General features: G+C 45.3%; 1 protein-coding gene across 4 annotated transcripts in view; it reads right to left on the minus strand.

The window, feature by feature from the left end:
• The window catches only part of FAR1 (fatty acyl-CoA reductase 1), a 61,970-nt gene that overhangs the window by 26,973 nt on the left and 17,190 nt on the right, over nucleotides 1-17,807 (minus strand). For all 4 annotated transcript variants that reach the window (XM_081935718.1, XM_081935720.1, XM_081935719.1 and 1 more), the window contains exon 2: nucleotides 6,465-6,659. In XM_081935718.1, the coding sequence (XP_081791844.1) occupies nucleotides 6,465-6,653 (189 nt within the window). In that variant the 5' untranslated portion in view covers nucleotides 6,654-6,659. The remainder of the gene's footprint in view (nucleotides 1-6,464; nucleotides 6,660-17,807) is intronic.

Genomic DNA, 17,807 nt, shown 5'->3' on the forward strand with positions numbered 1-17,807 from the left:
AACAGGGCTGCCAACACTGAAATACGCCATGCAGAAGTGATGGCAATCAAAAAGGCGGTTTTAAACATCAAATGCTTAAGGCTGGTGGTACGAAGCGGTTCAAATGGTGGGCCAATCAGGGCCCGTAAGACTACGTTGAGGTCCCATGACGGGTATCTGTGGACCATCGGGGGCCTCAGGTTAGTTGCCCCTCTCAGGAAACTACGGATAATGGGATGAGTGCTCATCTGGGGTAAGTATCATGGATAAGGCGGCCACCTGATGCCTGAGTGTGTTAGGCGCCAGGCCTTTGTCTAGTCCATCTTGCAAATAGTCCAATATTTGTGGAACAGTAGCCAAGGTTGCCATCACGCCATGAGATGTACACTAGGCGTCTAACGACCTCCAGATGGCGTCATAGATCCTGGTCGTGGAGGGCCGTCTGGATGCCTGAATGGTGTGGATGACCAGACCACTAGTTGTAGCCACTGGAGCTCCGGATGTTGAAGCGCCCCCTGGCTGAGAGAGAGCTCAAGGTGGGGAATCCGCCAAGGAGGATTAACAGTGAGACTCACCAGGTTGGCGACTCCAGGTTCTTCTGGGCCAGAACGGGGCTACAAGCAGGACCTCCGCTCCCTCCGACAGGATCTTCCAGATGACTCTGGGAAGAAGAGGCAATGGCGGAAACGCATATAGCAGATCCGACGGCCACGGGCAGTGAAGGGCATTGACTCCTTCGGCTTGTGGAGTGGAACCTGGCAAAGAACCTGGGAAGGTGCGTGTTCTTCGGGGTGGTGAATAGATCGACCAGCAGGCAGCCAAACCTCTGAGACAGGTGGTGGAACAGGTCCGGTTTTAGTCGTCACTCCGAGTGGTCGGCCATGGCTCTGCTCAACCAATCCGCCTGGATGTTGTTTACTGCAGATATGTGTTCCGCCTGTATTGAGCATAGGTGCTGCTCCGCCCACCTTTCCAGGGACTCGGCCTCTGCCATCAGGGACCTGGAACGTGTATTCCCCTGGCGGTTTATGTGCGCCTTTGTTGCCACATTGTCTGTAAGTACCATCACGTGCTGATCTCGGATGTTGTCGAGGAAGTGAACAAGAGCTAACCTCACCACTCTCAACTCCAGCCAATTGATGCTGTGCATTGCCTCGGCTGGAGACCACCCGCCCTGCGCAATCTGGTTGTGAAGGTGGGCTCCCCAGCCATAGAGACTGGCATCCGTCGTGATGGTGAGACGGTCCGTCTCTTTGAAAGGACTGCCTTTCGCTAGGGCAGGAGACAGCCACCACCTGAGTGAATGACGTACTTTCGGGGAGACCTGCACCAATGCCGTGGAGCTGCTTTCGCTGGCCCTCTGGTAAGGTAGAAGGAACCACTGTAGAGGTCGAGAATGAAGCCTCGCCCAAGGCACAATGGACAGGCAGGATATCATTTCCCCTAAGAGCTGGGACAACTGCACGACCTTGGCGTGAGAGGATTGCTGCACCTGCAGGACCCGTTCCTCGAGACTCGCCACTCGTTCTGGCGACAACAATACCTGACACGATGTCGATGATGGTGCCCAAGTGCTGCAGTCTGGTTGTTGGTTATAGATGACTTTTTTCAAAGTTGAAGAAGCCGTGGTCTTGCACGATCCTCATCGTGTAATGCAGGTCTTGCGTCGCTTGCTGTTGCGACGATGACTGGATGAGGACGTCATCCAGGTAGCAGTGAAGTCGCACTGGACAGGATCAGAGAAAGCCCGCCACCGCTGCGAGAATCTTTGTGAATGTCCTGGGGGCTGATGATAGGCTGAACAGCAAGACCCTTTACTGGTAGTGGTGGCCTGCATAAAAGAATCTCAGGAACCTGCGGTGAGCTTTGCGAATAAGGACTTGGAGATAGGCCTCTTTGAGATCTATGGAGGTTAACATGTCCCCTGGCCTGATGCAGCCCAGGAGTGACTGAAAGAACTCCATCTTGAACCTCCTGTAAGCTATATGATGGTTTAGCTTCTTTATGTCAAGCTTCCCCTCCACCCCCCGGAATTATTTGGGACTAGGAATAGAATGGAATAGAAACCTGTCCCTTCCTGACCTGACAGAACTGGTTCTATCGCCCTGATGTCCCTGAGATGAAGGATCTCCTGTTGCATGAGACCCTTCTTGACGGGACATGAGGGGGGCGGGCAATGAATGAAGTGGTACGGAGGATGGGAAAGGATTCTAAGGTTAGACCCATGCGAGTTGTTTGCAGGACCCACTGGTCCGACGTGATCCGCTCCCTTTGGGCTTGGAATAGCTGGAGACGCCCTCCTATTGGAGCCATCCATTGGTGGTCACTTATATCTCCTAAAAGGCCTGGAACCAGACCCCTCTCGAAAGGGGCATTTGGAAAAATTCTGCTGGCGACTCGTCACGAAAGGGCGGACAGTCCTGGGACCTGTTGGTGTGCTGTGAGTAGGGACAATGTAAGGAACCAGAGCTGATGGAGGGCTTTGTGTTCCGAAAGGGCTGCTTCCTGTAGGAGTTAGAACCCTTCCTGTCAGATTTCTTAGCGACCGATAGCATGACCTTCTTTTTGTCCTTGTTTTTCACAAGGACCGGATCCAGAACCTCCCCGAAAAGCTTGTCCCCTTTAAAGGGGGCAGAAGCAAACTTCCACTTGGACCGCATGTTCATGTTCCAGTATCTGAGCCAAAAAAGGCGATGTGTGGTGATGTTGGATGCCAAGGCTCTGGACGCAAATTTAGCAGCGTTCAGGGTGGCGTCAGCGGTGTATTCCGTCACTGCAATGATCTTATTGACATCCTGTCTTAATTTGGTATCCCCGGCTGGAATCTTGGTGAGTAATTGTCTCAGCCAGAGAAGGGAGGCCCTAGAGAGGGAAGATGGGAGAGGCAGACGTTTTAATCGCCCAAGCCGCCACCTGATGAGTTTTGGCAGGCGTTCTCAGTGTTTTTGTCCTCCGCCTTGAGTCCCTCCAGGAGATCAGGTGGGAGCACAGAAGAGGAGATAAGTACTGCCACAGGAGGGTCTACGGGTGGTAATTTTAACAGGTCCTCTAGACTTGCATTCACTGTGTACAACTTTTTATCATTACCGCTAGGTGTAGCAAGGGTACCTGGTTGTGCCCATTGTTTCTGCACAACGTTAAGAAACAATTTGGGAACAGGCACAATCTCTTGTACTGGCACCGGCTTCTCAAAGAGCCCTTCGGAAAGTTCCACAGGGTCAGGAGCTGTCTGAGCTGGTGGGGGGGGGGAACCCAAATGGGTCGAGGCCTTAGCCTTGTTCAAAATAGTCTTGAAATTGACAAGCTTAAACAAACCAGTAAAGGCGGGTTTGTCGGAGGCAGCTCCTTCGTCCCCCGAAAACTCAGGTTCTAGTCTGGGGAGGATGTCCTCCTCCCAGTCGGAATCCTCACTGGCTAGGGAAGAATGGGGAGACTGAGGTGGATGGGCCACGGACACCTCTTGAGAAGGAACCTGGGCCGCCAGAGGCCGGGACTTGCGCAGGCGCTTGGCCCACTACAGCATGCCCATCTCTATGCCCTGGGAAATGGCCCTGGTTATGACATCTTGCATCTCTGCTGAGAGGTTGGGACCCTGATCCTCCACAGGCATAACCCCGGAAGGAGGTTGTATGACTGGCTGCTAGGGCGCTAGAGGGCCCACAGGAGCTGGCTCTTCCTCAAAGTCTGAAGGGCAAGCGAAGAGGTCAGCCTGGTCTGCCATTGAGGTCCAGGAGAACCTGTCATGGCAAGGGAAGCAGTGGGAGAAAACTTCTGCCCATCATCCTCACTTTCAGAAATGGGATGCTCCTGATTGGGCTGGGCTTCCAGAGAGAGCTCCCTAAGAGACCAACAGGAGATTGTTGGGCCTTGGAAAACTGCTTCTCTAAAGTCTTTTGGCGACGGAGGGCATCCTTGTCTGAGCCTGAACCCTGCTTAGACCCCGGTCTAGAATAGGGCTTGGTCCCCGATAGCCTCCCGGGCAGTCTTGCCAGCCTGTCTGGAAAATACCCTGGATGAGGGCCCTGGCTTCTCTGAGTTCCCAGGAATCTGATCTGCCATGGCTGAAGGGCTGGGAATTAACTGCTACAGGCACGGAATAAACCTCCACTCACCACCTTCACAGTTAGTCAGCAGGCCAAAGCGCTCTGAAGAGAGACACAGAAGGCAACTGATTGCAATTGCAGCCAAGGTATATTTCTGGCATGAGCTCTAACGGCTGCCAGCACCACGCAGGTCAGAGAGAGAGGTGGAGAGCGACCCAGGGAAGCCAAAATTTCCTTGCCGCACCCCGCTGATCGCAAGACGAAAGGGACAAGAAGAGACAATCCGCCGATAAATTGGACAAAGAGTCTCACATGGCGACCTGCAGAGAGCCAGGCAAGCAAGCAGCTGCGGCAACATGCTCGAGAAACCGAAAGGAGCAAACAAAATGGCGGCCGGAACTTCTGACCTCCTCAAAATGGCTGCCGTGACAGTGAGGCAAACAAAATGGCAGCCAGAAATTGCTGCAAGCCCTGAAGTCCCACACCAATCCCTGGCTCCCTTAAGAAGTGCGGACAGCGACAGCAGAGACCTCAGCGGGGAGCCTGATCGCAGCGGGACTGCTTCAATTGCACTGGCGTCGACACTCCGACCCATGCACCTCTCTCAACAGCTGCCTGTAGCCCTGCAGCGCCCGGGAGAGCCCAGGACACCGGTAAGGCTGAAAGGTGATCTTCTTGCCAATTAAAGGGGAAGGAAACAAATTTGCTCACCAAGCCTGCTCACCAAACTGAAGAAAAAGATATATAATTCAAATAGGAGAATCCAAGCAATCTGTAGGGATGAAGAGAAACTCTAAGCTCCACTGGGCATACTGAATTGAAAAAAAACTGAGGATGGTCAGCACCAGAGGCATGGCTTAAAGTTTCAATTCAGTCCTGGGCAGATTGGATGTATTTAACCCACACTTGGACTCTCCAGAACAGCGCCCAGGAAAAATTGAATTTTCAGTTCAACTGTCTAATATCCTGTTAAGATCACTTCAAATTTTGTTGAATATAGAAATATAAAATTTAGTACCATTGGCAAATTTTACAAAATATTTCTCCACCTTTTCACTTAAATCATTCATAACTCCCTTTTTATAACCCTGTAATCCTTTAATTGGGGGTACATTCAAATCATTAATAACAAATTTGAAAATTTCTAGCTCCGGACTCCTGTGACACTGAATTCATTTTAGACCAATAAAACGCCACTGATAAGCATTATTTTAGTATCATTTCAAGCCACCTAATGCATTAGGTATATTAACCAGCCCAAATTTAACTATATTGATAGAATGTTTTAGCTTACTTGGTTTAAATCCTTTGCTAAAGTAAAGTACCTTACATGAATAATATTTATATGTTCTACTAATGAGTTAAGATTACTTTGGTAAGACCCATTTTTGACAAAATTATGCTGATAATAGCTCTATTATTTTCAAGGCGCTTATAAGCTTTTATGATCTGTTCCAGAATCTTCCTAGACTTTGCACATTGATCTGAATTCCCTGGATCTTTCTTTTTCTTCTTCTTTTTTTTTTTGGAGGGTGGGGAGAATAGAAAAACATATTCTCTGTCATTTGGTAGTCACCAGACTTCTCAAATGAGAGAAATTCAATCCAGACCATCAACAAGTTTCTTCACTATCATACAATGTTACTGAAAGTCTGATTTCATGTAAAATCAGTAGGAATCCACACTATTATCTTCTCAAGTTCAACTTACACTTCTTCAGTCAGTATTTCACATTTAACAGAATAACAGAGTTGGAAGGGACGTGGAGGTCTTCTAGTCCAACCTCCTGCTCTATACTATTTCAGACAAATGGTTGTCTAATATCTACTAGCCTAGTATATCACATATCCTCGTCACTGAGTAAGTCAAACAGGAGAAGAGTAGTTCTATCTTTTCTTTGTTATGCTACTCTTTTGCTATAACTACTAAACATCTTATATTGTTTCTCCATATTTTTGAAGACATATAAATAAGTCTTTTATTGTTTTTCACATTCAAGCTCAACTCATTCTGAATTTTTAACTTTCTGACATTTTTCAGGGGTCCTATATGTATTCTTCTTTGATCACCCACCTCTGCCTTTCCATCTTTGACATGTCCTTTGTTTTCAGATCTTCATGGATATTTTTCTGCAGGAACAGTGAATCATTTATTCACTGTTTCTGCATATTGCCTCTCCTCCACCAGAATGTGTTCATAGTCTGATACCAGTAGGTTAAAAAGAAATGTTTGACATTCAAGAATGACAAAAGTTTTGGCAAGGAAGCAAGATAGCTTCTAAATAAACTTAACCTTCTGTAGGTTTATGTTAATGATAAAAAATGTTACTATACAGTCATGTAGTAAAAACATTATTCCAACATATGTATTCTCTCATTTTTAGGCAAAACACACTTCAAAAATCCTGAATATTTTTACTAAACATGTCTTCTGAAATCATACCTTGCAGGTGATCATTTCTTCTACTCTTTCTTGAGATGTCTTTCCTGATTTATATCTCACCAAAACATATACTGCCTTTATCTTTGGACACGATCGTAGTAGTTTTTCTAGAAGAACTTTTCCCATGAAACCGGTAGCACCAGTGAGGAGAACATTCTTGCCTTCATAGTATTCCGGGATAGATACCATTATGACCTGAAGAGAATTTAATAGTAAGTTCTGGCCTGCATCCATGCTGTCTGTCAATTTTAGGTGATCAGTTTTCACAGGATTAGATATCAAATTTCATTAAATATATCAAATCCTCTCTAATGTAAGTGAAAGAAATCAGACTTTTTGCTTTCTGTTTTCTTTAAATATTACAAAGATTATGTATCTATATATAATAAAGCTTAAACTGAAAAAGTATAAATGTAAATTAAAATAACAACCCTTAAAATCCTTACCTATTATCTGAAAAAAGCATTGCATAAAGTACTGAAATTAAATTAAGAAATACAAGCTAAAAAAACTCCCAACCATTTTTTTAAAAAATTACTTAATATATATAATAGTTGGCAAAATTGGCTAAAATATCACCCAAAATGATAATACAAAAATAACAACCCTTAAAATCCTTACCTATTATCTGAAAAAAGCATTGCATAAAATACTGAAATTAAATTAAGAAAGACAAGCTAAAAAAAACTCCCATCCATTAATTTTAAATAAAATTACTTAACATATATAATACCTGGCAAAATTGGCCAAAATATCACCCAAAATGATAACTAATAAAAAATAATGCTTAGAATTGATTTAGCATATAGCAGGAAGAAACACAATATTATGGTGTTCATAGAAAATATCTAATCCCATTTGATTCATCAGCAATATAGCCACCCATGAGTGTCACTCAAAATTGTCTTGTTACATTGGCAAATGTGTGTGTGTGTGTGTGTGTGTGTGTGTGTGTGTGTGTGTGTGTGTGTGATGTTTCAGATATACAACCATCATGTAACTGGAGACATACTACTGAGACTCTCTGGACAAAGTACTAATGCAATCTTCTTTTGAAAAAAAGTTTCGGACTTCCGGTTCCGGCGGCTACGGCGACAGGCAGATCGCTGCCTGCTCCAGCTCTCCCGGTGGGCTTCCCCCGCTTCTGGGGGGGCACAAGACGCCTTGGAGGGGCGTCTTGCCGAAGGAACGGCTCGCGGAGGGTCCTGGCGTCGGCGGCGGCTGGCGGGGGCTCCTCCGCTTCGTTCTAGGCATCGGGGAGCAGTTTTGGAGGACGTGCGTGCGCACGCGTCTCGCCCCATGCCGATCGGAGAACACACTTCCGAACGAAGCAGCGGCAGTATGGTGAGAGGCTTCCTTTCTGCATTCCTTCGCTTTTGAATTGATGAACTTTTCAGCACTTTTAAAAAGTTAAACTTTCGGATCCCTGCTAGAGGTGCGGCTAGAGGGAGGGGGATTTCCCCCCCTCCCTTGGACAAGCGGCTTGAAAAGACTTTCCTTCCATCCCCAGAGAGGAGGAGGGGGGAGAGCCAACTAATGATGCCTCACCCCTATAAAAGTGATTTTCATTCGACTTAGCTCCAGAACTAATGGATGAACTGAGAACTTTTTGAACTTTTAAAAATTTTACTATGCCTCTGAGCCCAAAGCTGGCAGGGCAAGATGGCACACTTCCGTTGTCTTCATGAACTGTGAAACCTGACTCCACCTTTAAAATTCAGGCTTCCGGTCTTTGTCTCCGAGTCACCCAGAGGAATTTCTTGTGGATTGCTACTTTCTGAACTCTTTGGAGAAAAAAACTTTCATCTACTGCTAGAGTGACTAAAGAAATCCCCATCTGTTTGGATCCTCTGCCTTCTGAATTCGCCTGCCTGCTCTACCTCTCCAGCTGCCCAGTCTCTACCTTGACTGATCTCCTTGCTTCATAAACCATGTCTCCAAAAAGACCACCTCCTGGAAAGCCTGGCTTTGCTACTTCTGCTCCAACGTCTGCAACGTCTAGTCCAGCTACACAGTCAAAGATATCAGAACTGATGCAACCCAAGACTACAGAGATAGACTTCCAACAAATGCTTCAACAAATTTTACAAGGCCAGGAGGAAATTAAGAAACAGTTAAGGGAAATGAAAGATGAAATTAAACAGAATCAAGCCCAAATCTTTAAGAACTCACAGAGACTGGACCTTGTGGAGGGTGGGGTGGCGGAGGCGAGGGGGGGGGTAGAGGCCTTACAGAAGGGGAACAAAGAACTTGACATCCAACAAATGAAAGCAGAGTTTGAAAGAATGTCCTTTTATCTTAGATTTCAAAATGTAATAGAAGCAGATGGGGAAAATATAAGGGACATTATGACTAACATTTTAGCTGAATACATACACAAAGATAAACAGCAGATGGAATGGGAGATAGATCTAGCTTATAGAGTGAATTCAGCATATGCCAGAACACATAATGTACCCAGGGAGGTTCATATTAAATTTCTTAGGAAAACCACAAGAGATGAAATTCTGGGTGTACAAAGGGGGCAAACACTGACATACCACGATAGGGAGATAACCATTCTAAAGCAGATTCCCAAAAAAATTAGGGAAAAAAGGAAAAGCTATTCGCAATTGGCGAATAAATTATACCAGAAGGGGGTGTGGTTTAGATGGTTGATGCCTGAAGGTATGCTGATATTCTGGGAGGAGACAAGAATCAGAATCAACACACCCATAGAGGCACAGGCCTTTATGGAAAAAAACAAAGCGAACCTAGAAAAAACAGATGACACTACAACGGTTATACAGGACACGGGAGGGGCCGGAGCTCTGCCAGCGGGGGGTGAAGGGGCAACACCAAGAAAGCTCAGATCACAAAAATAAATAAGAAAACCACAATGTTATAAACAGACCGAAAGTATTAATGAATTTACAACTAGACTATATATTATAATTATATAAACTGATTGAAAAGTATTTTTTCTAGAATTAATATGCTGATTTTTTTTATGACTATGTAATAAGGTTTGATATTTTGATGTAACCTAGGAGTCTGGAGGGAGGGGGCGTCTGCCATACTTGCAACTGCCAAAATTTGTAACTATTCCACTTACCCTTTTCCGCATAAATGTTTTTAAAAAAACCAATAAAACTTCTTGAAAAAAAAAAAAAAAAAGTTTCAAAGCAACCACAATCTGCTTATAGGTAAACGTTTTGTGTAGAAAGGAACTGTTTATACTCAAGTAAGTATAGCAATTGACAAAAGGCAGTAGCTTTTTATTTCTTTTCAGTATAGCAATTGAACCTAAACTATGTTTATTCAGCAAGTAGCAGTTCTTTCTCCAATCAAGACCCACTTATTCTAAATGGGCTCTTTCCCTTAGCTTATCTTTAGCTGTCTGGGGGAAGTGGCTGGCTGGCAAAAAAGCCTCCCAGCTGGTTCTCAAGAGGCGGCGGCTGGGAGGCTTCTTTGCCAGCCTCCCGCTTCCCAGCAGCACCTGCTGGCTGGGGGTTTCAGCTTGCCTTCCAGACCGCAGAAGGTAAGCTGCTGAAAGAGGCAGTTGGGGGAGGGGAAGCAACACTAGGGCCAGGGCCATAGGGAGGGCGGGGCAAGAGGCACTGGTTTTGGGGCAAAACCGGGACCGGGAATGATGCATTTGCAACCTAGGCAGGCAGTGAGAGGGTGGCATGTCAGGGGCCTCAGGGAATGGCACATCCCTGGGGCCCCTTCCCCTGATCCAGTGATGCTTACTTAGCTTTGGTGAGCTGAGCTGAGCAGAGCGGGCGAGGTGCAGAAGCGACTGGTGAAGCGCATAGCTGTGGGCTGGGCCATGTGGGGGCTGGGCCGTGTGGCGAAGGCATATATAGAGCTCAGATGGGTGGGGCGAGCGTCGAGCAGGTGGGGTGAGCAAGTGGCAACCGGGCAACTGGCATGAGCAAGCAGGGACAGGCTGGGGGACCAGTTCATGGGCATGGCCAGCTGGCCACCGCTACCAGTTCTCTGACCTTGGGGAAATGGGCAACACCAGTTTATGCAAACCGGTGCGAACCAGATGAATACGACCTCTGCTGCATGCTGGATTTGGCCTGGGATGTAGTCTGATCCGGCCTGCAGGGCCGTCCCTGGTCTACCAGTGCAAAGAGGAAAGATCAGGCCAGTGTAGCTTGGGCCCCATCTGTCACGATGTTAAAAAGTTTGCTAGGCCTGAACTGACTGAACTGACATTCAAGAGTTAAACTAAGAAAGCTTTATTGCGCAGGTCATAAAACAAAATGTTATCTGAAAGTGATTTATTGCGCATGCGTCACACATTCCAGAATCTATTCCTTTCTTCTTTGTTCGGCTGCCAACTTGGCAACCGGAGCTTTTATTATCAAAATGTAACCAATTAGTTATTTTCTGTTTTATTTACTTTTATTATTTTCGTATTAAAGTCTGTTTATTAATTAGAATATACTTCTTAAAGACTTTTATTTCTTTTCTTAATATCTCAAAAGATATGCTGAAGGGAATCAGCCCGGTCCATTGATCTCAGACTTCTCCAGGGTGTTTTGTTTTTCCCCTGACACCATCTACCCAATGCAAAGAGGAAACATGCCAGCAGTTTGGGAATGGCATCAAGATGGCCATGCCCAAATATCAGCCATACCCACCCAGCCACCTGAGGTCAACCACAGTCCTGATGCAGCCCTCAATGAAATTGAGTTTGACACCCCTTCTCTAATTTGTCTTCTCCCCTCCTCCTTCTCCTCCCCTAATACCTTGCCACTTCATTTCTTTAGTTTCCAACAGTGTACAGATAGTCCTCAACGTATGATGCCAATTGAGCCCAACATTTCTGTTGCTAATTGAGACACTTGTGAGTTTTGTCTAAACTTACTAAGTTTAATAAGTTTAGTAAGAATTTTGCCCCATTTAACAATCTTTATTGCTACAGTTGATAAGTGAACTGCTGCAGTTGGTACGTTATAGTAATAGTTAAATGAATCTGGTTTCCCCATTGATTTTACTTGTCAGAAGGTTGCAAAAGGAGATCACAGGACACTGCAACTGTCAGCTGCCAAGCAGCTGTAACTTTGAACAACCAATGAATTGTTCTTAAGTAGAGGACTGCCTATATGTCTTCACCATTTCATTCCCTTTGCTTTTTCCTTCACCTGCTATTTTTTTAGTCTTGGTGATTTTCCTTTCTTGCTGCTCCTTCATGTCTTTGCTGTAGGCTTCCATCCCTTTTGTAAAAGCAAACGTAGGTATCTAGGTGTTATCTTTACATTTGGAAATAGCTTTTCGTTTTGCAGCTAGCACTTACGACTGGTCAGAGATGGAAGTGGGAGAAGCATAGCACAGACATACCTCACTTTTTACCTTGCTGCACCTCTCTTACAGCCTACTGCCAAGATAACAGGGTTTTATAAATGTCTTGTTCATAGATACAACTTTAAAGCAGCAGAAAAATACAGCAAAGGAGAGGAAATCTTACAACCAACGACAGTAAAAACTTCCGCACAAAATTTATTGGTCAAGAGAATGAGCTATTAAGAAATATTAACAGTGACGGACACAATTCAGAATTTAATGAGATCTAAGCTCTTAACAAAAGTTCTTAACAAAAATATTAATTTTAAACAATGTGTGTTTGTGATCAGGTAAAGGTCAATCTTAGCTGAGCTCCAGTTGAGAATCGTAATCTGTTATTTCTGGTACTAAGCGTACTTGAACATTCTATTTGCATTATCAAAGAGCTTTGCATTGTATATTTGCAGGAGAAAAGTTGATGGAATCCTTGCAAAATGCAGCTCCTGTTAATTGAGACTAAAATAGGTCCTCGTGTGTCTCATCACTATCACTTTCATTAAGCTACCACTCCCACAAAGGAGTGGATTTTGTTAAAACCAGCAAATCTTCTTCCTATTTAGGTATCAGGCAACTCTTAGTAGAAACTCCAGTCTATTAAGGAAATTTATGAACTGGGTGAAAAACAATGATACTTTAAATTCTGACATTAGGAGAAGTGTAGCACAGGGATCTGTTTCCTTACCTTGCGTAAATCCCTCAGGGTTTTATACATCTCAGACTTACAACCATACGATACATTTAATAACAGTGTTATGCACTTTACTATGGCGACTTCCTTAATGACCATCATAAAAATGGTTATAAAATTGATGGCAACATTGTATAATCAAACTTCTGTGTTCAATTGTGGTTATAAGTTGAGGACTACCGTGGTTTCCCGAAAATACGACATGTCCTCATAACAGGGCCATGCCACATTTTTCTGGTGGCAAAAATATAAGCCCTCCCCCACAAATAAGCCCCCTGGACAACCCCCCCCATTTCTGGCCAGGCAGAGCGCCGCTCACCAACCTAGCAGTATTCAGGAGGTGCCAAGACGCAGAAACCAGGGGTGAGGCAAAGGTGATCGCGTTGTTTGGCGCCTTCAGGATACCGCTAGGTTGGTGAGCAGCGCTGTGCCCAGCTGAAGAGGGAGGTTGCCGGGTGGCTGCTCTCTTGCGAGCAGGCTCCCAAAGAGCCGGGCACAGCCCCAGGGGCAAACGGTTGGGTTCGCCGCTCTGGGCGTATGGTCTATGGTTGTGGAACAGCTGCTGGCAGAGCGCACAACCATAGAGCGTACGCCCAGAGCAGCCACTGCTGGAAGACTCGGTTTGGAAGCCGCCGAAGCCATGCTGGGATTGCGGTGGCGGCGGCGGAGGTGCCCTGGCTCTGCAGGGAGAGCTGGGCCAGGGCATCGTGAAGCTGGGACGTGCGAGAGCGAAACAGCCACTCGCGCAACCCCCCTCTCCAACCACACAGAGCGCCATTCACTGGCATTTCAAAGGCGCCAAGCTGTGGGAACCGGGCAGCGGCAAACAGGCGCTCATGCGGCTTGTCATACCCCTAGGTCAGTGAACGGTGCTGTGCCCGGCGGGAAAGGGAGTTTGCCGGGTCGCTGCTCATGAGCGTGGTTGCTTCATGGCTGTTGTGTTGCACTGCTGCGACAGTGTAACACAGCCATTTGCCCATGAGGCTGTGCCTGGATCTTTGGGAGCCAGCTCACAAGAGAGCAGTTGCCCGGCAGCCGCCCGGCAGCCCCAAAACAATAAACCCTCCTCTCATAAGGCCCAAGCCATATTTTGTGGGGGGGGAAGGGGAATAAGGCCCTGTCTTATTTTCGGGGAAACACGTGTCTGCATATAGCTTTCACACAGAAGAATTATATGTCACTAACCCATCAGAATCTTTTCACTGGGTAATATGAAGTTGAGGATTACCTGTATAAATGATCAAATTATTATTTTAGGTCTATTGCAATTAAGAATTAATATAATATAATTAAACATTGCAATATCAATTCATTTTGTGGGTTTAAAAAGTGAATACTTTGTATTCAATTATTATATATCATTTTTGTTTTATATGTAATTATGTTAGTATTTTAAATCCTTCCATTCCTGTTGTGCTGCTTTATCATGGTAGAGAGCATTTCAGGAAAAGATGACAGAAGAACATCTGGAATCCATGCTAAATGTATATATTGTTAGCAGGGTCACCCCAGAAATAAAGGTCATCCCATCTGCTCAGCCAAACTAAACAGACACCTATAATGGGCAGCAGCAATATACGAAGATGCTGGAGGAAGATGATCACTTAATTGCAAAAACATCAATTCATACTGCATGGGAGAAAGTCATGCCTTATTGTGTATGCCATTCTTGTATTTTTACAAAGAGAACCCTAAGGCAGGAAATATAAATGACTGACAACATAGCACCAGATGATGGGCCCCTCAGCTTAGGTGGCATTCACCATGCTACTGAGCAAGAGCTGAAAGCCTTTTGAAGTATTTTGTTCACAAGTGGTTGAATTAAAACCTTTGGGATGTCTAGTTATTATTGCCATACAGGAAAGTATGGCTTGCAAAGATTACAGCAGGAATATAGAATGTAAGAGGTACGAATATGGAAAAGCGCTACACAGTAAAAGATGAAATGTAACATATTAGGCATCTGCAAATTTAGATGGTTTAAGATCAAGCGCTTTGCCAGAAGATCACATTATTTATTACTCAGTATATGAAAAACAAAGAAGAAACAGTGTTGCTTTTATAGTTAGGAAGAAGACATTTGTTGGCTACAATACAATCAATGACCCAAGATTATTATTAGGCAGTGGACAACCATTTAATATATCAGTGGTTCAAGTTAATGCTCTAAACCAAAATGCAGAATGAGTTTTATGATTGAGTTCAATGTGAAAGCAACAGGACATGCAAGTAAGATGCACTGTTTGTGATTAGATACTGGGATGCAAAGGTCAGAAATATTAATGAGGAAAATGTAGTTGGATTATATAGCTTAGGAAACCAAAATGAAGGAGACCAGCCTATAAATGTTTGCCACTTCTATTGCTAAATGTATTCATGAATAAGTCAAGAATTTTAGGTTTCAGCAGGAGGTGGCTGTTGTGTGAGAGGATGTGCTAGTGGCTGCTTTGGTACAAGCTGCAGGAGGGCACGCTGGGCAGGAAGCTGTGGGTGGGTTCACATTACGGAATATAAAATCCATGGAAACTTCTACTTCTTAGCCAGGCTCCCCAAGAGATAAAGTGATATGGTTGATTACAGCACAGGTTTCAAACTTGCGGCATCACGTTACCGTCATACGACGTTTTGCAAAAACTTTCCCTTTGGGGAGCTGGGGTGGGCATGGCCTGTGTGTGACTGGCCTGCGGGCTGCCAGTTTGACATTTGACATCTCTGACTTACAGAAACAACTTGCAACCTTCCCTGCCAGTTTCCCCATTGTCTTTGCTTGTGGAAAGTTGGCAGGTAAGGTTGCCACCTTTGTGGTGGTGATCACATGTGAAATGGTGATCACATGTCTTCAGGACAGTGCTAACTGAAAAAATGGGACTAAAATTAATTATAGAGACCACCAAATAAGAACTGGTATAGTAACCAGCCTTAGAATTGGCAATGAAGATTAAGAGGTTGGTAGCTTCTACCTTTTAGGATCAACCATCAATACTAAAGGAACAAGCAGTCAAGTTGGACTTTGAAAAAGCAAGATATCTCAAAGTACTGACAGCTTTGAACTTTGGTGTGGAGAAGACTCTTGAGAATACTGTGTACAGCCAAGAAAATAAACCAATGGAACATTGGACAAATCAGCCAACAGTTCTCACTTGAGGCACAAATAATCAACCTCAAATTGTCCTTTCGTGAACACATTATGTAAAAGGGCGCCTGTTCTCATAGAGTGGAGGTAGCATCCAGGATGGGTTGACCTTCATGCACTCATTGTGAGGACTGAGTCTGGAAGAGTTGTTAAGCCATGCCCTTGTCGCTAGGCAGACCCAGCTTTCGACGAAGGAAATCCAGACTCAATGCATCACCTTCAAGTCCTGAAGTAGTGTCTAATGGAGAAGTCAGTCACATAAATCAAGTAGGCATCAAAGAAAAAATTTACACAGAAAGGGAACAGTCGATTCTGGGAGGAGCTGGATGCTACCTCCACCCTATGAGAACAGGCGTCTCAGGTAAGAACCACGCCCTTTCTCCATAGTGGTGGAGGTAGCATCCAAGATGGGACGTACCAAAGCTGGAGGTGTCCCCTGGGAGGGAATTATGATTGGTTTGACGATGCCTCAGCTCTAACGACAGATTGGAGCACCCTGCGGCTGAAGGCTGCGTCCGCAGACGCGAAGGAGTCCAACTTATAATTCTTTATAAAAGGCGACGGGGTAGCCCAAGTGGCTGCCCTACAGATCTCCTGTAAAGAGGCCTGTGCTGCCCAGGCCTCCGAGGTAACCACGCTCCTTGTAGAATGTGTGGTTAACCTCCCTGGCACTGGTGTAGACTGGGACTAGTATGCCAAAACAACGCAGGCCCTTAGCCATCTACCTATGGTAGAAGTGATTCTTTTGCCTAAGGACGAAGGATGGAAGGACACAAAAAGTGACTCAGATGTCCGAAAGGGTAATGTCCTTTTCAAATAGATCTTTTTCTTAAAGAATTTTATTGGTTTTTACAGATATTTATAGGAAGGGGGTAGGTAGGTATACAAAATTTGGACAGCTACATTGTGCGAAAGGTAGAAATCCCCCCAAATCTCACAACATTTACAGAAAAAAAAGTAAAGATCAAAAATTAAAAGATAAACATTGGCAGCTTTTTTTTTTACATTATATCAACAATATATTCAATCATCTCACTGAGTGACATCATGTCACTTCCAACAATTACATTATAGCAACAATTGCAATAATATTTCAAACTTATTTTTGTGACCTGAGTGTTCTCGATGTTGCTTCTGTCCTCTGGCAGAGCCACGGCCCCCCCTCCTTCATATCTTGTGTACTGTCCCCTGTTCCATCTAGAAAGGCAATGTGTTTTTTAATGAAGGCCTCTGCCTCCACAACTATGTTGATTCCAATTCTATTGCCCTCCCAAAAAATCAACATTCCTTCTGGCAATAGCCATCTGAACCAAACTCCTTTATCATATAATTTCGTTGATAAAGAGGAATATTTCTTCCTCTTATCTCTTACCTTCTTCGGAATTTGTTTAAGAATGGCTATTTCTTTGTCTTTATATTATAATGGTCCCCCCCTCTGAGCTCCTAAGACCTCATCTCTTGTAGTCTTTCTAAGAAATTTAACATGTACTTCCCTTGGAGCGCTGTGTGTTCTAGCACAGTGATGGCGAACCTATGGCACGTGTGCCACAGGTGGCACGCGGAGCCATTTGTCAGGGCACGCGAGGCGCTGCCCTGTCAGCTGGCCAGCTAATTTCACCCTTTTTAAAGCCATTTTTCACCCTCTCCAGGCTCCAGAGGCTTTATAGGAGCCTGGGGAGGGTGGAAAGAGCCTCTCCCGCCCCCCCCCCCGGAGGCCCTCCGGAGGCTTCAGGGACCGTCCGGAGGCTTCCCTGACGCTTCCGGTTTGCTTGGTGGGTCGTTTTAAGCGTTCCGAAGGTTTCAGGGAAGCCTCTGGATGGTCCCTGAAGCCTCCCGGGGGGCGGGGGAGGCTCTTTTCGCCCTCCCCAAGCTCCTATAAAGCCTCTGGAGCCTGGGGAGGGCGAAAAAAGCATGTAAAAATGGGGGGGTCATGTCTGTTGTGCGCGCATGTGCACTGGGGGGTCGCGCATTGCATTATGGTTGCGGCACGCCCGCACACGACCCCCCTGCGCTCCCCCCACTTGTGGCACGTGAGCCAAAAAAGGTTCGCCATCGCTGTTCTAGCATATGCTGAATTGATCCTATAAATCAAATCAATATCCCACCATAGCTGTTGTTTGTCTCTTTTAATGTATTCTGATAAAATTGTGGTCATAATCTCCTTAAGGTCTTCATTTTCTGTCTC

This window comes from Natrix helvetica (assembly GCF_964273705.1).
Source record: "Natrix helvetica genome assembly, chromosome: 1".
Taxonomy (NCBI): domain Eukaryota; kingdom Metazoa; phylum Chordata; class Lepidosauria; order Squamata; family Natricidae; genus Natrix; species Natrix helvetica.